Below are 21,505 nucleotides of genomic sequence, written 5' to 3'. Positions count from 1 at the left end.
AAACAGCAAACCTACATCACGTACATAGCATTGGACCTCAAAATCACTGAGATTTGGGCCTTTTTTTAACATCAGGAAATTTAAAAACAGAGACTTATTTGGGTTTAAATCACTCCAATATGACAGTGGACACTATACCTACACACAGTTCTGTCCAAACAGCTTATAAGAGTTGATTTTCATCATAGGTGCCCTTTAAATGTTTTTTCCCCACATTTCTTGGCAAATTAAATTTAACTCAATCCAATAATATATTTTTTTAAGAATTATAATTTATTGTTGTTGCTTACAGTCAAGTTTGAAACCTGCCTGCTTCTTAACAAAACTAAAAAAAAATCATGTTTGTTGAAACCCAGGCTCATTCTGAGAATGTAGTCCCGGGGACGTTTCTGGAGACCGCGAAATACGTAGCCGGGGGTACGTACGGCTGCATTTAATTTTTTTAAGAGAGCGCTGTGGGGGCGGTATGACGCCATTCCTTTTGGCGCTTGCCGGCCGGCCAGCCGGCCGCTCGCCTCCGTGTGGAGAGCTTTCCCGCTGCAACCAATTTGTCCGGTTAGCTCTTCTTGTACTCTGGCGGACTCGAGGCGCAGAGAGGGGCTGACCACGACGACCGGGTTCGAGTCCGGGGATGAGCGGTTCCAGAAATCAGGTAAGAAAACAAAAACAAAATCCAAAAAATGAAGCAAACAAGTTCGTCACAGGGTGAGAATGTGGTCAAAATCCGAAAACGTGGTAAAAATCAGACGAGGGCTTTTCTTTTTCTGTACGGCTTTTGTGAATCGTCGTTGGTTGGGTTTAGGGACGGAGGAGGGTGGGTCAGCCGATTGGACGGTCGCACGGTCAATCATTCTGTCATCCAGGCAGACAGGCGGAAGGTCGTTCGACAGCGGCCTCTAGCGGGTTAACGCGAGAAAGGCGCGGGAAAAAGCGCGCACAGCGGCCTCTCGCGGTTTCGCGAAAACAAAAACTGCAAAAATACGTACCTCCCGGGACGTATTTTGCGGTCTCCAGAAACGTCCCCGGGACTACGTTCTCAGAATGAGCCTGGGTTGGTTTGTGCGAATGGTTTGACAGCAGGCATAACCTTATGTTTTTTTCCCTTAAAAACTATACTTTTGAAGAATTTTGTTTGTACCTCCTTTGTGTTTTATCTGAATCCCGAAAGCAGATAAAATATAATCAAAAGCACCATGATATTTTACATAAATATATCATTAAATTGGGATCCAAGTGTGATGAGTTTCATGTTTAAAGTGTAATATTACTCAGTTTTCCCAAAGGACAAAATATAGAGAATGACAGTCTATGTCTGGTTTTCCATCAACAATGCCAAAGCATCTTCTATTTCCCGGTATCGGTGCAGTCATGGCTGGGTAAACACTCGGGTTATAACGGCGAGTCTGAATGCGAGGGTTTGTGGATGAGTTATGGCTCTCTGCTGCCAAAAACAAGTCATGAAGTCTGGAGCGGGCCGTGGTGAACGAGTGTTTGCCCATCATCTCTCCTGGCCTTCACCCCCACACAAACCCACTTCACCCTCTGATGTCTGTGTGCCTCCGTTAATGAAGAAATTCTGGTACCTGGGTGAGACATTACTGAGAGCTGAGCAACCTGCAGACCTCTGAGCCACTGCTCAGCTGAGAGAACACAACACATCCAACTGCATCCAGCTCTAGAGCTCTCTCTCTCTCTGAATAGCACTGAAGAATCACTGATGTGACCACTTTAGGAGCTGTCTGTCTGTCTGTCTGTCTGTCTGTCTATCTATCTATCTATCTATCTGTCTGTCTGTCTATAATAGTAATATTGGTAAACATATAATGTTTTTGATTCAAAAAATCTGCAAAATGTAGTTACTCAAAACATTTAATTCACGCTTCAAAACTTAGTTATCGTGTCAGTAATTTGGCCAAGGCCACCAAAGTGTTTTTGTCATCATGTGAGCCACACTGCTTAAAATTATTAGTTGTTTTTTCACCATCACAGTCAACCATGGAAACTAAGGATTAAAAAATCTATACATAGAGTCAATACATAGAAAAAATAAATAAATGAACATTTCTATTTATACAGTACATTTATTTTTGTAGGAACGTATTACATGTAAAGTGCAATCTTGCTTGTCTATTTACTGTATTTCATATTTCTTATGTTACCGCAAATACACAAAAATCTACAAAATGGCATCCATAAAAATAATTATTCTCAGTGGACATCCTGTTGCTCTTGTTGGCCTTGCCAGAGATGACACTTCTTCCAATTGCTCTTCCAAAAGCATGTTACTGCAGTTCAGGATTGTAAATATAGTGATTGTGGGCAATCTATATATATAAATATATACAAGTGAAGTCAGAATTATTAGCCCCCCTGTTTAGTTTTTCCCCAATTTCTGTTTAACGGAAAGAAGATTTTTTTCAAAACATTTCTAACCAGTTGTAATAACTAATTTTTAATAGCTGATTTATTTTATCTTTGCCATGATGACAGTAAACAATAGTTGACTAGATATTTTTCAAGACACTTCTATACAGCTTAAAGTGATTGTATTGCAACTACAATGTCAATATCAGATATTTATGGTGTAAATGTGCACATACAAATGTTTGATAATTAAATAAACATTTTTGAGTGGTATGATGAAAAATGGTTGAGAAGTTTTGAACAAGTGTTTGACAGTTTAAATGAAAATCAACTCATCATTTTGATCAACTAAACTTATTAGCTTTGAAAAAATAACATTTCAATCGAGAATTGAGCAAAAGCAATTGAGAAAAATTGTACCACAAATAAACCAAAAATACAACAAAATAGCATCAATAAAAAAAAATGTTCTTGGTGGACATTCTGACACTCTTGTTGGTCAGGCCAGAGATTACACATCAGTTGCTCTTCCACGAGCATGTTGCTGCTGTTCAGGACTGAGGAAGCTCCATTCTCAAAAAAAAGGTATGATTGTGCTGTCGGCAATCTACATACATACATACATATATATATATATATATATATATATATATATATATATATATATATATATATATATATATATATATATATATATATATATATATATATATATATATATATATATATATATATATATATATATATATATATTTAACCAATCAAGTTTGGGAGCATATATATATATATATATATATATATATATATATATATATATATATATATATATATATATATATATATATATATATGTACGCTCCCAAACTTGATTGGTTAAATAGAAAATGCATATTGTATTGCAACTAGAGGTCATTTACCAATTTAGCAGACATAACAAACAATATCAATATCATATTTTTATGGTGTAAACGTATGTAAATAATTGAATAAATTGCTTTTAGTGTGATGGTTTAAATGCTGAAAAATGATTGAGAAGTTGGGAAGAGTTTAACAGATTAGATGAGAATTGACTCATCAGTTTTGATCAGCAAGCCATATGCAATTAGTTTTTGTCCAAACGACAGACAATTGTACTTACTATTTGCACACACGTGCCAAAGCATTTGCTATTTTCTTAAATCAGTAAGAAATGTCGATCTGATATGAACAGTAAACTAAGTGTTCAGAGATCTAAACATTTTGTTTTGAAAATAAAAATCGAGAATTGAGCCAATTAAGAAAAACTGTAATATAGACCTTACTATAGAGGGAACTTAAATAAATTTATTAATAAATAACAAAACAGATAATAATATTAGGTATTTTTTTGTAAAATAATCTACAATCTATGAAAAACACTACAATAATCTCTCTTTTGTTTACAAATTTTTATTTTTTATATGCAGTTTGCATATAAACATTATCAAATCAACAGTCTGCTTAAGTCTCTCTGTGTATGCACATTTAAAGCTTTTAACAACAAACATGTACAATGAACTGAATCTACAGTATACACTACCTGACAAATGTCTTGTTGTCGATCCCAGTTTTAAAAGCAACAAATAATAACTTGACTTCTAGATGATCATTTGGAAAAGTGGGAGAAGGTAGATTTTTCAGATAAATAATCGGTTGACCTGCGTCTCAATCATCACAAATACTGTAGAAGACCTACTGGAACCTGCATGGACCCAAGATTCTCAAAGAAATCAGTCAAGTTTGGTGAAGGAAAACTCATGGTTTGGGGTTACATTCAGTATGGGGGTGTGCGAGAGATCTGCAGAGTGGATGACAACATCAACAGCCTGAGGTATCAAGACATTTGTGCTGCCCATTACATTACAAACCACAGGAGAGGGCAAATTCTTCAGTAGGATAGCGCTCCCTTCTCATACTTCAGCCTCCACATCAAAGTTACTAAAGCAAAGAAGCAAAAAAGGTCAAGGTGCTCCAGTATTGGCCAGCCCAGTCACCAGACATGAAAATTATTAAGCATGTCTGGGGTAAGATGGAGGAGGCATTGAAGATGTATTCAAGGAATCTTGATGAACTCCGGAAATCCTGCAAGAACGCTTTCTTTGCCATTCCAGATGATTTTATTAATAGGTTATTTTCAGAGACGTATGGATGCAGTCCTCTAAGCTCATGGGAGTCATACACAATATTAATTCCTTTTCCACGGCACCATGACTTTATATTTTATACTGTACATTATTTCTGTTAAGTGACAAGACTTTTGTCTTGCAAAGTCAGAGCTTACTGTCCTAATTAAATAATTAAACAGGCATGATCATATTTTATTTTGCTAAAATAAGCGTAATCTAGAGGCCTTTGCCATTCATAAGCCACTTCTGATACCAAATGATAAACCAGAGGTCAAGTTGTTATTTGTTGTTACTAAAACTTGAATAGGCGACGAGACTTTTGTCTTGAAAAAAGATAATTTGATAATAATAACTTAACAAAACAATAAACTAAGTAAATACAAATACATGTAAAATACAAATAGAAGAAAACAAATAAGATAAAAAAGTACAGAGAAAAGACTTGCGTATCTGTGACATTGCCAAAATAACCATTTATATTCCAAAAAGCTTTTCCTTTAATGTGAAAAATAAGGATGTGTATTTGAGAATTTTTGCTGTGAATTTCAGTGAATAAAATAAAAATAAATAAAAGAATTTAATAAAAATTAAGTAAAAAAAGTGAAGGAGGTAACTTACTAATATATTAGTTTTACTTTTTAGTAACAAAGACTTGTAAGTAAAAATGACTGGAAGAAAAAATAGGTGAGCATGTGTTTCTTCTTTAATGCCACAAAAAAGCATGAACTCTCTATATATAATACAACCCCCTACGTTCAGTTCGCTGGGTATATTTTATGAAGGGTTTTGAAACAAACTCTTTTGAGTCTGAACACATATCTCCATGCTGCGCTTGTGCTAAACATCCTCAAATGTTTGTCGACAGTTCTGACGAGCGAGCTGTGAAACTGCCTACAAGAAGCAAAAGTTACTATCAAGTTTTAGGAAACATATGTGCCATTTCACATACAACAAACACTTGCTAGTTTGCAGGAGTTAATGCAGCTGACAGACACTCTCACCATCATGATGAAGAAGCCACTACAGCCGTAGACAGTCACACGATGTCCAAAAGAGATGTTAACAAACTGCACGCTCCGCTCAGACCATTAGCAGTGATACCAAATATACAATCAAGCCTGGGTGACGAATAACTGCCTCTCAGCTCTCATTTTACTTCTGAGGAATCAGTACTTGATCTGTATGTACAGTTGTGGGCAAAAGTAATAGTCCTCCTGAGAAATGCTTATATAGTATATATATATAGGACATGTTCACAGCATTTCCTTTATGGTATTTTTTATTTTTATTTAATTTATTTATTTTAGTTTGGCTGGAAAAAAGCAATTTTTAAAAAATTAAAACAAAATGAAGTTTAATATTATTAGCCCAATTCTAGAATTTCTTTTTCCGATTTGCAACAGATAAACCACCTTACCTAATTATTTGAGTTAAGACTTTAAAAAGCTGAATACTAGCAAGAAAACTATTCAAATATTATGTACTGTCATCATGGCAATGCTAAAAGAAATTAGTTATTAAAAAGTAGTCATTAAAACTATGTTTACAGTAGAAGTCAGAATTATTAAATTATTAGCCCCCCGTTTATTTTTTTTCCCAATTTCTGTTTAACGGAGAGAATATTTTTTCAACACATTTCTAAACATAATAGTTTTAATAACTCATTTCTAATAACTGATTTATTTTATCTTTGCCATGTTGACAGTAAATATTATTTGACTAGATATTTTTCAAGACACTTCTATACAGCTTAAAGTGACATTTAAAGGCTTAACTAGGTTAATTAGGTTAACTAGGCAGGTTAGGGTAATTAGGCAAGTTATTGTATACTGATAGTTTGTTGTGTAGCCTATCAAAAATATATAGCTTAAAGGGGCTAATAACTTTGACCTTAAAATGTTTTTTAAAAAATTAAAAACTGCTTTTTTTCTAGCAGAAATGAAACAAATAAGACTTTCTCCAGAAGAAAGAATATAGGAAATACTGTGAAAATTTCCTTGCTCTGTTAAACATTATTTGGGAAATATTTAAAAAAGAAAAAAAAATTTCAAATGGGGGCTAATAAAAAACAGGGGGGCTAATAATTCAGGGTGGCTAATAATTCTGACTTCAACTGCATATAAATATTTGTAAAACATTTTTAAAACTTTATGAATTCACATTAATTTACTAATGTTTGATTTTTTGGACAGTAAAAGTACTGACTTTTATCATGACTTAGAAAATGGTAACTGTAAGAATGTGTAAATCTAAGCTCAAATAAATAAACAATGAACAGAAACATTGTTATATATATTTTGGACAAATTAAATGGATGAACAGTTAAAGTTTACAAGGGAGCAAAAAACTTTTTTGGTTCCCATTAATCTAGAGACATTTAGTTGGTTTTGTGGAACCATTTGAAAAAGACAATGGCATCTGTTTAAAAAAATGCAAAGAATTGTTTAGTTTTATTGACCTTTTTGCATAGTTGTTGTGTGGACAATGTAGGTCTGTTTAAGGTGCATAGTTAATTAAATGAAATTTACTTTTGCTAAACCAGTATTTTGAACAAAAATTTATTAAATGTTCAAAATAGGTAAATAAAACACATAAAGGTTACTTAAGAAAGCATAATAGTAAGGTAAAGTATCTACTACATACAAACTGAATTAATTTAAAATGAAACGATCTTTACATTTAAATAGAATATAATACTTAATATAAATAACTGCTGCTGGATATTTTTTTAATATAAAAAAATTAAAATAAGGGTAGGCCTACAAGCAGTTTCTAACAAAAAATGAATGAAAACATCATTGAATTATGTTACATGTAGAAGGACCAAGATATAACATGAACAAAATTAAATTAAATACATAAAATGGAAAAGTCAAGTCTTAAATATCTGCATTTTTTAAAAAGCTTGGAGGAACCGTATGAAAATTATAGGGAAAAGTAGATTAATGTAGATCTTACTGTAACGTTTTTACACCCTGTCACACAGCGAGTATAAATAAGTTATGCGATGTAAGGCTTCAGAGCTACAAATGAAATTATGTTGTTGTTTTTTTTTGCAAAATCACATATTGAATTATTTAGCAACAACTTAATAGCTATAATAGGTCAAATTAATTCGTGGAAAACCATAAAAATCTGTTTAAAAAACATGTGGCACAATTCTGCCACCCCGTAGACGGGAGAAGAATAACACATTAAAGCTCCCACAAAAAAAAAAACAAAAAAAAACACACCAAAAAAACTCAATAACCAACACTGCCATCTTGTGGTGCTTGAGATGAATTCTGCTTCATCAGTTAATCAAGTGTATCAGTTCAACGATTAAATACTTCAAATATTAAAATAGTTCAGCTTTCGGAAAATATATCTTATAAAATAAATATATATTTCTTTCTATTTTAATAGAAGTGGTGTTTATGTTACACTTCAAACTCGCTAATCAAAGTCATTTTAAGTAATTTTACCCACTCATAACTGTGAGTCATGAAATCAAGTCCTGCTTTATCTAAAAAGCCATTGCATCAAAACTTGCATCAACAGATCCTTTATAAAACATTGCCTACCATAATAAGTCAAATTATCACAACCTGAGAGGGTTTGAAATGATTTATTAAAAAAACAACAAAAGCAAGACATGGTGTCTCATGACATTTCCACCATCACAACAGTGAAACTGATTAATCGAACAGTGACCGAAGCAAACACAAGCAGCTCAAACGGATGGCGTGATCAGAAGCAGATCAGGATCACATGTACAGAGATGATCATTCTGATGTGTTCACACAGAACAAACGTCTCTCAGCTGAATTTGGCTTTAGAGAAGTCCATCTCTGGATGTTGAGCCATGAACCTGCAAATCACACACACGCATTCAGGAGATGAGTGGTCTCGTTTAAAAATGTGACATAAGCAGAAAACAAATGGAAATGTGCATAAGCCAAAGGAAAAGTTGATCTATAAAAAATAAACTGGACAGAAGAACGTGAGCAGCTGTAAATAAAGTCTAAGTAACCACATTTATCCACTTTAAATCATCATGAGCCATAATCATCAAGAAAGAAACTACATAAATGTACGCTCACTGTAACAAAGGTTTCTATGCAAATTTTATAAATCTGACCCCAAGAACTGTAGACTTCAGTTAACTTTAAGTATACAGCTCTCAAAGGACTGAATGCTTTCTTTTATTAATTTCTCTTTCAGTTTAAGTCACTGAGAGTCTAAAAATGTTGAAAAATGCAACAATCCTTGTGTGCTGTTGGGGATGTTTTCATCCACTCTGGGTTGATTTTGAGGCTTAACCTGGCCACAACTTTTGACTTTTGGTGGCAAATCTTATTTTGACATATTTTGGGAAAATCATTTGAAATTAAAGCGAGTTTGAAAGCCATTTTACATGACATTTATAGCCATACAACTGAAAGCAGCAGCAGATAGTTCACCTCAGATATTGCAAATAAAATAAACCATTTGAAATTGAACTTTAGAACTAAACACATGATTAGGCCCACATGGAATCTGCGCATGCAGAATTCCACAGATTTTAGCCCATCATTAATTCTGTTTATTTACTTGAGTATGTGTGTAAATCTATATTTATTCAGTTTTTAAATAAATTACAGTAATATAATTGACTAATATGAAAATGTTTATCTTATGTACAATGCAGTTTGTACAGTAATATTTTCTGTCTTTCAGTAGATATATTATGAGAGACTTGCTTTGTTTACCAAATGAAGTGAATCTAATTGGATTTGCATTTTAAACCTTAAATAAAAGTTAAAAATATATCATTTTTTATTTCACATATTAAGGTTTAGTTATGATACTCCCAAAATAATTCAGCAGAAATCCGCACATTTTTACCAAAATTCTCTGCAGAAATAACAAAAAACATCTGCAGGTTCCATCTACATATGAGTGATTCAGCGTGTACATATAATAATGTTAAAGAGGGTTAATATGTATTAATTAGAGTATAAACCTTACCATTTCGTGAGTCAGTGTATATTCGGCGCATCTGAATGGCTGTATTTAAAATTCTATCATGTTTCGTCTGCAAAGCATGTTATTAGGACACGGGGTTACCATGTAACCTGCTCACCGAATGCTTACGCTTGTTATATTTACTTTATTTGCTAATTAATAACCTTATGTGGAACTGAATCTGTCTCATTTCGGAGTCTGCTACTGTCCACCAGAGGTCACATTTCAATCACGGACGCATGCTTTGAGAGTCTTTCTGAATGAATAAATGGAATATGCGATTTTCCAACAAGGCAACCCGCTGTGCTGAAATATAATTGGATAAACTGGCAAAATTTCCAAAACAAAGACAGCGTTCCAGCACGGAAAACACATTTTCAGAATATCTGACTTCAGCATTGTTTTTCGGATAAACAAGTATGTCTCCTTGGCATGTTTTTTAAAGATCTGCAAACATATTATGGTATTTTTATGCTTTAGCATATTGAGTAACTTATTTTGACAATGCTGATGTGTATTTTTCCTGTGTGTTGTATCCTCTCTTATCCGTCTATTTTTCTCTCTCTCCACATGAGCGGAGATCAGGTGCAGGTGTGAGAGGGGCGGCGCCAATTCTAAAAGTATGCTGTTGGCGCTGTTCAGAGTTCTCTTCATGTTTCCCCTCGCTGTTGTGTTTCTGTCCGAAACCCTTTTTAAAGTCATCTGGTGAGATACTCTGTTAAATACGGTAATAGGACGGTAACTTGCATTAGCGGTGGCTGAGCGTTTCTTTCCTGTCGGCAACCCTTTTCCAAAGTCAGGTGGTGAGATTCTCTGTTAAATATTGTAATAAAATGGTATTCTGTATTAGCTGTGGCTAAATGTTTATTTACTGCTGACTGATATAAGGAAGGCCCTATTCTTTTGTCACTTTTTCTCCTGTTTAAAAGGATAGACTAGGAGGGTAGAATTGTTATTTTATTTACAGAATTTTATTTTTGGTTTAGGTAAGTGATGCTTAAATGTTAGGTAGCGTACTTGTTTGTTGTTTTGGCCTTTTGTTCCATTACCACATTTGATTTTGATATTGGAAATATTTATGTTTACTAAATCTTAATTTTAAGATAATCTTAAGTTACCCCTTTTCGACAACTTGGCCTTTGTGTGTGCTTGGGGAGCAGGAAAGGGGACTCCGGGTGACCTCTTTTAATAGACGGTCATCCTTATCTTTATGTGCGTAGCGCGGTGCTTCCGCTACGTAACAAGCACCTTTAGCAGGCATTTTGATGCTCAAGTTATGAATCACATGAACCAAATCCTCAAACACATCAACAATCAATAGACGACTTTCTAAAAAGCAACAGTTATTTATTTTTACCATGAATAAACATAGCTAGACAGGATAGGAGCAATCTAGCAAACATTTATAATTGTTTAATGGATGATGTGTTCCTGGTATATGAAACAATCAAATGATTTAGCTATAATGTACTTTTAAAAACTTTGTAAAATTATTATGAGAAAAATATTAGTTTTGTTGTTGTTTATAAATTCCAGTTTTGATGTTGTACAACAAGGATGTTCTCATGTCACAGTCAGTGACCAAATGTGTGGTGAACAAAGCTCATCACTGCCAGAATTCATGCACACGACCTACTGATGAACGAACTCTGGAGCTGATTGAGACGCACCAACACACACTTGTATTTGGACTTCGTGTTGATATTAATATGGTAAACATTGTTAAATTAGTTAAGTGCCATTGAAATATTGGGGGGATTTTGTGTGTGATTTTTTTCCCCAAGCTTTAACAAAATATTTTGTACAATCAAGGTTGTATTTTTTTCCCTTAATGATCCTTGCCGCCGAAATAAATTAACAAAGAAGTTACATTAAAATGACAACAGGAATGGCTAAAAATAAAGCAAGATGGAATAAAACAAAAATAATATAAATTAACTTTACAGTATTGCATTCATTTACAAATAGACAATATCAATTGTAAAAATAGTTCAAATAAATAAATACTTACATGATAATCAGGGCTTGACATTAACACCCACCAACCCACCAAATGCGGGTAGATTTCAGCTGTGAAAGGTTGAACAGCCACCTAAACTAGCCACTTTGGCCAGTTGAAAATAATTTCTAACATCACTAAAGATTAGAAATTTAGTTTAAGACTGTTGGTCAATATGCGTGCAAATGTGAACAGCACGACTGACAACTGTTCGTGCGAGCAAAAGAAGGTGAATACGGAATGAGAGGGTGAGACACAGGCTCTCCTCACTGACTGACGAGGGCTTCAGTGTTGTGCACACAGCTGATCATCCTTTACAATAACATTGCTTTAATAGTCTAGCCGCATTAACTCTCCATTTATGTATAGTTAACTGATGAACTGGGACCTTTAGGCTGAACAAACTACTGTGCGTTTTAGATACAGGACAATAATTTTTAAATGTCAATTGTTTTTTTTTAAATACATTTATGTTGAATAAAAAGTGTACGTATATATATATATATATATATATATATATATATATATATAGCTTGTTTTGACATTTAAATTTTGTCGCAAGAAAAAAAATTGGTTTGGTCTAGCCAAAGAAAAATTAGTAAATCCGTCGTATTGAGCCCTGTAGATGTAAAAACTAATTGCAACGAGACACTATGAAACCTCAACCTATTTGCTCATGCTCATTGAGCAAGGTCACACACAATACACAAAAAGTGAAATTAATGAGGAGGCATGTGGACATAACACAAGCTCTAAATCAAGCCATCTTAGCATGCCAAAGTCAAATTTATGCATATAAAATATATTTTTCCAACAACAAAATTGAGGCAGGTGAAAATGGCGAGTGGCTTTAAATGTTGGAAAACTACTAGCCACAGTGGCTGGGGAATTAAAAAGTTAATGTCAAGCCCTGATTATAACACAAATCAATAATCTGACATATTTATAGTGCTCTTCTAAATAAATATGATATGTGATTTTAGGCTGCGATGTTTCACAAACTATTTGGACAGATATTTAATTTTCTCTAATTTCAAATATAAAACCAGATCACACATCTACTTGGAAGCTTTTGGTAGGGCTGGTGATTTCCACTGAAGTAATATTGCTCTCCTCGCTAAAAAGTAGTGAAGGCAAGATTTCTTTTTCCTTGTTTGTCAATGATATTTTGTGTGGGGTTTGTATATTTTTAAAGTATGTTTTGTGAAATTATAACTATAATAAAAAAATTCACTGTTTTCTAACTGTATACATTTTAAAATATTCATTTATTTATTTATTTAAAGGGTAAAGTAGAATTTTTGAAATGTCATTGAGCTCAATAGCTTTTTGGCAGTTTGCTTTGATAGTTTTGATATTGTTGAACTCTTACTTCTTCAAGATGTCCTGTTTCTTCTGCTCTTCAGAGGTGGGTAAACCCATAGACTTCTGCCTCTGGTCGTACATCATCTTCTCCACCATACTGCGCGTCTCACCATCCAGATCTGACAGCTGAGCAGATCCCATTAAAAACACAGCATGGCATTAAAGGTGTGCTTCATCATTTGTCTTAAAATCATTAAATATTTAATTGATCCTAAAGTTCAATTTTGCAGTTTGAATTAAACCCTTACTATAAACAAAAGAGACAGAAAACTATTTTGCTCATACCTTGGAGTTCTCTGGGCAGATTTTCTTGGTGTTGATTTCAGGATCTGTGGTCACTAACTTGTTCCACCACTCCATTTTATTTATCTGGACAAAAACAGATCATTCATAATCTGAGCAAATCACAAGCTCAGAAAACATAGTCATTTGTGCAGAATCTCATCCACACCTTCTCGAAATGGATGGTGACCACTTTCCCATCCTCGATGAGCCATGAGCTCTCCTCCACTTTGACCTCATTGAAGAGTTGTCCATCGATCAGAGGCGGGTGACCCTTCAAGCCCACCTTCAGTGTGCGCCGCTGCACGTCCACCACCACATCCTTCCCCTTCAGACGGAAGCTCACATCGAAAGGCACAATCAGCTGCATGAACACGTCAAAGAGGGAAAGAAAGAATATTTTTACAAATATATATAAATAAAAAACTATAAGTATTTCTCTGGGGGGCTATTACTTTTTCCCTCAACTGTACATACAGAACAAGTACTGATTCCTCAGAAGTAAAAAGACAGCTGAGAGGCAGTTATTCGTCACCCAGGCTTGATTGTATATTTGGTATCACTGCTAATGGTCTGACTGGAGCATGCAGTTAACATCTCTTTTGGACATCGTGTGACTGTCTACGGCTATAGTGGCTTCTTCATCATAATGGTGATTGGGAATTGAACCAATTGCTTCACAAAATAATTCACTGACTAAATTTACATGGACATCAGATATCAAATTATTTGCCTTATTCTGAATGAGACAATAATACGATAAAGGTGCTTATGTGAGTTGCTTTTTGAATGTTCCTTTCATGATCCCGTTTTACATGTAATAGAACATAATTCGCTTAACAACATTGCGTCACCACGCTATCCACATTTCCTCCGGAGTTTCAAGTAATTTCGTGCGTTTCATTTTTTATTTGATGACTTTAACTGCAGTTTGGCACTTTCACTTTCATTCAGTAATATTTCCTGCATGCCCTCGTGACAAAAGAGATATTGGATGCACGTATGAACTGCTGGAAGAGCATACCGCACACCGAATAAGAGAGAAAAAAAAAACTGCATTTCACGATGCAGGTGACTGTGGTCCTGTATTGACTCGAGAGGTGCAGAGAATAGTGTCAAACAGCCGTGTGAGTATAGACTATCCTGTCGCAAAATGCGGTGAAAATCCTACATGATAGTAATAGTTTGATTGCTGTGTTTATATGTCTGTGCTGCGATTTGTAATTCAATTTCTGTTTAGTTCAATTATGACCTTAATTGGATTAAATGAATCTAAAATCTGTTTGCTTGGTAGACTCTTAATCAGAGTATAGTCTTAATCGTATTAAAATCGGATTATTGGTGTCCATATAAATGTACTCAGTGTTTCGAAGTGCTTGCAACATCACATGCTAGGGTCACCTGGTGGTAAAAACATGTAAATGAAACAAAAACTCAGGCAAAACATGTATTAGAATAGTCTTTTTGTTGTTATTTCCAAACATATTGCAAAATTCAATTGAAAGTATAAACAATAAATGCAATTAGCTTATCTAATATCCTTAAATTAATATCTGCATAATACGGGTTCTTTCAGAAATTTTCAAGGCTTACATATTGTTTGTTCCACAGTGGGCTCTGCTAAACAGGGCAATGGGAGACATTCATTCATTCATTCATTCATTTTCCTTTGGCTTAGCCCCTTTATTCATCAGGGATAGCCACAGCGAAATTCAATTAAATTCACCTTTATTTGTATAGCGCTTTTACAATATAGATTGTGTCAAAGCAGCTTCACATAAAGGATCATAGTAAATAGAAACAATGTCAGTTCAAATTTCAGTGTTTAAGTTCAGTTCAGTTTAGCTCAGTTCAGTGTGGTTTAAGTCACTACTGAGAGTCCAAACACTGAAGAGCAATCCATCGATGCACAGCTCTACAAATCCCGAACCATGCAAGCTAGTGGCGACAGCGGCAAGGAAAAAAAACTTCACCAATTGGCGAAAGTGAAAAAAACTTGAGAGAAACCAGACTCAGTTGGGCACAATCATTTCCATTTCTCCCCTGGCCAAATGTCTTTTGCAGAGCTGCAGTCTCAGCAGCGAACTGCCAACTTATCCAGCATATGTTTTACGCAGTAAATGCCCTTCCAGCTGCAACCCAGTACTGAGAAACATCCATACTCATTCACACAAACGCACTACGGACAATTTAGCTTATTCAATTCACCTATAGCGCATGTCTTTGGACTGGGGGGAAAATCGGAGCACCCGGAGGAAACCCACGCCAAGACAGGGAGAACATGCAAACTTCACACAGAAATGTCAACTGACTCAGCTGAGGCTCAAACCAGCGACCTTCTTGCTGTGAGGTGACAGTGCTAACCACTGAGCCACTGTGTGGGAGAAGATTAACTAATATTATTCCTTTTCATTTTACAAAAGCCTGATCCGAGATCAGGAAAAAATGATAAAACTCGTTCACTGATTCACCACTGGGGGGTTATTCTCAATGAACCTGCATGATGGATTGTGTATTTTATAGTATTGCACAAATCGCCCTCCAGTGGAGAATCATTGAATTTTTAAAACCATTATAACATAAGGAAGCTCTGTTTACTGAAATTACATCACATCACATGACCCTTGTCAAATTGATATGTGCTATAAACCACTCATTTGAAACAAAAGATTCATAGAGAGTTTGAAGCGTCATGAACAGTGATTCGAAAGCAGACCCCTATGTGTCTGTATAACTCAAAGAGGAAAAAACACAATCTGTCCCAAGGGTGGTAAAGCTAATAATGTTAATCACTAGTTTATTTAAAGGTAAATAAACCAGTATGCATCTTGTTGTACTTGTATGCATTAGGGCTGTGCGATTAATCAAAATCAAATCATAAACCATCTATGTGGAACGCCCACAAAAAAAATGCCCACAGGAAAGCGTGGATGAGTGGGATGATGGCGTCTGCCACCTCAGAAGCATTAATGGACGAATTAATACTAAAGAAAAACAGGACATCAGTCCTATGTGAATATTTTGGTTTCAAAGTCACAAAAAAATTAAGTTTAAAGTTTTGATAACTCCACGTGCATTCACGGCTTGCGATGCAGTGTATGTAATGTAGTATACAAATATAATTTGTCATTTTATTTTCATAGGACAGTTATATATAGATGCATTAGTTGCAGAATTTTAAAGCAGTTTAGCGATTTAAATGCTTCTTATTAGATGTTACATCATTCAATGTGACTATACGCATGACTTTACAACCAACTAACTACGGTTTGCTTTAACAACATGTTAACAAATTTAGTTACAAACTAGCTAGTAGTAACAAAGACCCTAGTGTGAACTTTACCGTCGAGTTTAAGAAATAACTTATGAACAGCTGGTGCAACCCTACCCAGGAGATAACCAAGTATAAACAATAAACGAATTTAGCTTATCTAATATCATTAAATATCAAGTATCTTCATAATACGGGTTCTTTCAGAAACGCCATAATGCACTACCTCGCTAAAGACACAGTGCTTTTTAATGCAGTGACCAAACTGATCTAAATGCAGGATAGGAGATATACACTCCCTTCTCGCACCTATTTTAGCCATTTTGGAGTACCACAGCTGTACATTCAACATCATGATATTTTGTGTAGCATCTGAGGTAATTACTTTGTTTTAGGGACATTGAGACAAAGTATTTTGACAAACTGAATTGAGTTTTCATCGCATTATGACAATTACCTGGCATCGTGTCATTTTAAGCGGATTTGAAACGATCTTTGACACCGTTAGCTCAAAGTAGGGCTGCACAATTCTGGCTAAAATTAAATAATTTTGGGGTGAATTATACCTTATAAATACAGTATGTGACTATTTCAATGCCGTTTGGAGGTGTCCACGTTGCTGAACATTTATGCTTCTCTCCTGAACTTGATAATATAATTGGCTGAATCATAGAGATGCTGGATTAAGATCGTGTGGGGGGTCAAATCGAGATTGTGGTCTTTTTTTTCTCGATTAATCGTGCAGCCCTATTTCAAAGCAAAAAAAAAAAATGCATTTCTATTTTAAAAAATAAGACTCACATCCACTTCAGACAAGGACTGAGTCCAGCGGTAGTTTGGGAGATCTGCTCCATTTCCGGCATTTGGCTTCACCTTGTCTTTGTCCTTTTCATCTTCCTCTCCTTCAGAGTCCGACTGAGAAACACACATTAGTGAACACACCTATCTAGAGCGGTACAAAATACACTATTTCATTTCATAAACCAAATAAACATTGCTTACCCCTTTTTTGTCTTTTGAATCGGCATCTGTTTTCTCAGCTACTTCTGAATTTTTCTGCTCTTCTTGCTTAGTCTGAAAAATGAAGAGTGATGATTACATTTAGGTTCATGACGGTATCAGATTTGGCTGCGATTAGTTCCATAAGCTTTTATCAGGATATACAGTATTGTCATGATATTGCGGTAAGCTGCAGAAAATGATTACTTTAACAGGTATAAAAATACTAAAAATAATACTAGTGCAAAAAATAAATACTAGACAAAAAATACCAGTGCATTGCTTTATTGTATATGCATGTTCAGAGTAAATAAATTCTTTTAAACAAATGAAATTGCAAAATTATATTACAATAGGTAACACTTTACAATAAGGTCAATGTTAGTAAATGGACTCAAGTCAACAGTGTGACAAAAGAAAGCACCAAAACAGATATATGTAACAATCATCTTTTTTAACGATCTGTTGTGATGAACATCCACTGTTAATACAACAATCAGAATAAATTCAGTCAACCTTTTCAACACAAATTCTCAAGTTTCAATAAAAAATGTCTGAATTTATGTTTTAAGTGACTGGATGCATGGTTTCCTCTATATTCATTCTTCCATGGCAGGGCGCCACACCAAAATTCATCCCACCACAGCTACATTACAGCTTCTCATTCAAAACATTCAGCCGTTTTTTTTTAATAGCGGGTTATAATCACAGCAAAATGTATTAAAAGGTAAGTGAATTACCTGTGCGTTATTTGTTTAACCCTTTAAGGCGACGAGCTAACTGACTGACAGGTGCGTGATGCGTGAGGCTAGCAAACGCGACGTAGCTTTCAGTTATGATGAACACAGTTTCTCTAATTAGATTTTATTTATAGATAAAGGTCTATGGCTCTGCATACAATGACTTTATCTTGCTGGAGTTTATAACCGTTTCACTTTACTTCAGGGCGCATCAATGCCGCTCTGTAGGTCTGTTGGAGACATTCACAAATATTCATCAAATCTAATAAATGTTGGAGTCATACTCGTTACATAAACGCACTTAATCACACTTCAGCAGCGTTTATTTGACAGCGCACATGAAAATCTGCACTTGAGCAGCGTATATTTGAGGGCGCGCAAGAAGTTTTGTGCACGAACAGAGGAAATCGGCGCTCGAGCACAGAGATTCACATGCTCGTATTACATGAATGCGATCTCGACTTGTAATACTGCGCTCATGACATATGTCAATGAATTAACGCCACAGGTAGTTGGTAGATCTGTGTAAAAGGCCCAACAGAGTCTGCCGCCACAGCTGGAATAAATCCTAGAGGAAGCACTGGGATGAAATTTTCACTTTTGCTGATTGTTTTTGGGTTTATTTAGGTTTCTACCATGTCTGCTAGCTCAAAAAAGAAAACATGCATCTTGTTTTTTATGTGCAATATTTCACTTGTCTGAATTTCATGCTAGTTTGATTACAAAGAAAACCGACACACAAGTTATGTTTCCACACATGGTAGATTGCTTCTACGTGAGGAGAACAGATCCGCAATAAGATAGGTGATAAGAATACCAAATGTGAAAATGAGAGAGAGAAGCTGGACTGACATTTAAAGGATGTAGCTGTATCTACAATTTGTCTGAAAGATGAAATTATTATTTATTTAGAATTTGTGTTTGTTCCGTTTGGTTACAGTTAATAAAGGACAGTTTCAGGACCTTCCTTCATATTTGGAGCCATGTTTGCCAGTGTGTTGTTGTTGGTTTTCACTCATAGAATGTTTTCTGTGTAGCTGAGCATTTGTTAAATACACCAAAGTCTGTTTTCATATGTATAGATGTTGGTTTGAATATATTTTACACTGATAATGGTGGGCTGCAATGTCAAACAATGATATATCATACGCAACCATTATACGAATGGTAAACCGGCATCATCGTACATTTTATCATTTTAATGTGGAAACAGCTTTAAAAACTCTATGCGAGTCATGCAGACAAAAGTCAGCAAAAGCAAAAGGCTCGATTGAGCACTGGTTTAGCTCCACATTAATGGATCCCCATTCCTGATAAAGCAGCCTCAAAGAGGAGACAAGGAGCCGAAGCTCGTTAGCTTTTAAGGACGGAGTTAGCAAGTAAATGACGGAGTAATCATTTTTTTGGGTGAACTATACCTTTTAGGTGCAAAAGTATTTAGTTATATTTGGTATTGTAAGACAATGTTGGTAATGGTTTAAGTATATTCTCACTTGTTGTAATTGTGACTGAAGTCTCTCTGCCTCTTCATCTGTGAGTTCTTTGATTCTGGGCTCCTCTGGATCAATCTTCCTCTTCTTCATCTCTTCTTCCTTCAGTTTAGCAGCTCTCTCAGCCTTCTCCTTTTTCTCTTTTTCTTGTCTAGATTGTTTTTCTTTCTGAACTTGGAGGGCGAGCTGATTGTGATGAGCAAACGCCTCTTTAACCAGCTGTAGGGCAAAAGAAAAAAAAGCAACTCAATGAATGATTCAGATGGCTAAATGTGAGGAACCAGACATTAAAATGCTAGTTACTGATAAATATATATATTTTTAAATCTTTCAAAAATACAAAAGCAAATCTTTGCAAAAAAACTCCAAATATATATATTTTTATATTTTAATGGAGAGTTAAATGTAATAAAATAAACCTTCTCTGGGGCTCCAGACTCTCCTCCCGTGAAGAAATCGGTTTTCCTCCTTAAAAAACTAAAGAATGTGTTTACCAGCTGTAAAAAAATATAAGAAAATAAAAATAGGATGTGAAGATGGCAGGACATATACTGAAATATCACAGCATCAAACCATTTACATAAATATATCAAACCATTTACATATTTATATATATATATATATATATATATATATATATATATATATTTATATATATATATATATATATATATATATATATATATATATATATATATATATATACATATATACATATATACACATACATAACATTTATGAAAACAGGTTTATAGAATGACTATTCTGACATTGGCAAAAAAAAATTATTAACTAAGTTTTCAAAGCTCCATATTTTACACCATTCGAGTAACGTTACCCCATAGAAATTACGGTAAAACGCACCGTTTACATATGTTGAGCTGTACATGTCCATGTGCTATTATAACTAATGTATGTAAAGTATATAAGTAATGTATAAATATCTTTTTTAATTATAGCAAGTCATCATGCATCAGTTATGTTAGCTCTTCTGTTAGCATGCAGCTGATATTGACACATTTACCTCCTGAACTCCTCCTTCATGCTGCTGCGCCATTGCGAGCAACATCCCATCAAATCTCTCGTCATCATCACCCATTTTCACTATTTACTAAAGATAACAGATAAATAAAATCTGCGATTTGACGTGTGATGCTAAGAATCACGCTACCACCGGTGTGTTGCCCTAACTATTTCCTAGATACAAGAACCGCCCATAGAAGCTTGAGGGCCAATCAGATCACGGAGATCTGAAGGACATGCGCGCAAACCAATCAGTTTTATGATCTTAGTGAGTTAGGCGGTTCTTACCGCGCAAAAGGAGAGCGAGGAACCTTTTGTAGCGGAACTTTCTAGAGACAAGTGAGTAACAGGGGGATGTGATATGTTAATATACATTTTAGAGATTGCATTTTTGTTAGGCATAAGAAATGCTCTTGGCAACGAAAACCATAAACATAAGGTAACCTAGTAAATAAGACTATCAATGTCAGGGCACAAAATTGGCTCAATTCAAGTCAATTAATTATTCACTAGGGTAAATAATGATTGTTCTGTCCCTATTTTGGCATTTATAAAAGTTGTATATCATTAATATATATATATATATATATATATATATATATATATATATATATATATATATATATATATATATATATATATATATATATATATATATATATATATATATATATATATATATGTGTGTGTGTGTGTGAACTTGATAGAATTGATAGTGCATCAGGCTATCTAGCCATTATTTATGAGTAATTTATTATTAACTGATTATTTAATAATCAGTAAAAACACGATTTTTAAATATGAACAAATATGAAATTCTATGATTTAAAATAATCATAATA

The 21,505-nt window shown here is 34.6% G+C and overlaps 1 protein-coding gene across 1 annotated transcript; it reads right to left on the bottom strand.

The window, feature by feature from the left end:
• Positions 1 to 8,099: 8,099 nt before the first annotated feature.
• Positions 8,100 to 20,835, bottom strand: nudc (nudC nuclear distribution protein). Its single transcript, XM_056480479.1, has 9 exons — positions 20,665 to 20,835; positions 20,060 to 20,137; positions 19,644 to 19,859; positions 17,414 to 17,485; positions 17,213 to 17,326; positions 13,310 to 13,504; positions 13,144 to 13,227; positions 12,866 to 12,984; positions 8,100 to 8,358 (listed from the first exon to the last, which is right to left on the bottom strand). The coding sequence occupies exons 1-9, from the start codon at positions 20,737 to 20,739 to the stop codon at positions 8,307 to 8,309; spliced, it is 1,005 nt and encodes a 334-aa protein (XP_056336454.1). The 5' UTR covers positions 20,740 to 20,835; the 3' UTR covers positions 8,100 to 8,306.
• Positions 20,836 to 21,505: the final 670 nt, after the last annotated feature.

Source organism: Danio aesculapii, chromosome 19 (assembly GCF_903798145.1).
Source record: "Danio aesculapii chromosome 19, fDanAes4.1, whole genome shotgun sequence".
Lineage (NCBI taxonomy): Eukaryota > Metazoa > Chordata > Actinopteri > Cypriniformes > Danionidae > Danio > Danio aesculapii.
The sequence above is the reverse complement of the archived record's forward strand: the minus strand, read 5'-3'. Positions and strand labels throughout refer to the sequence as shown.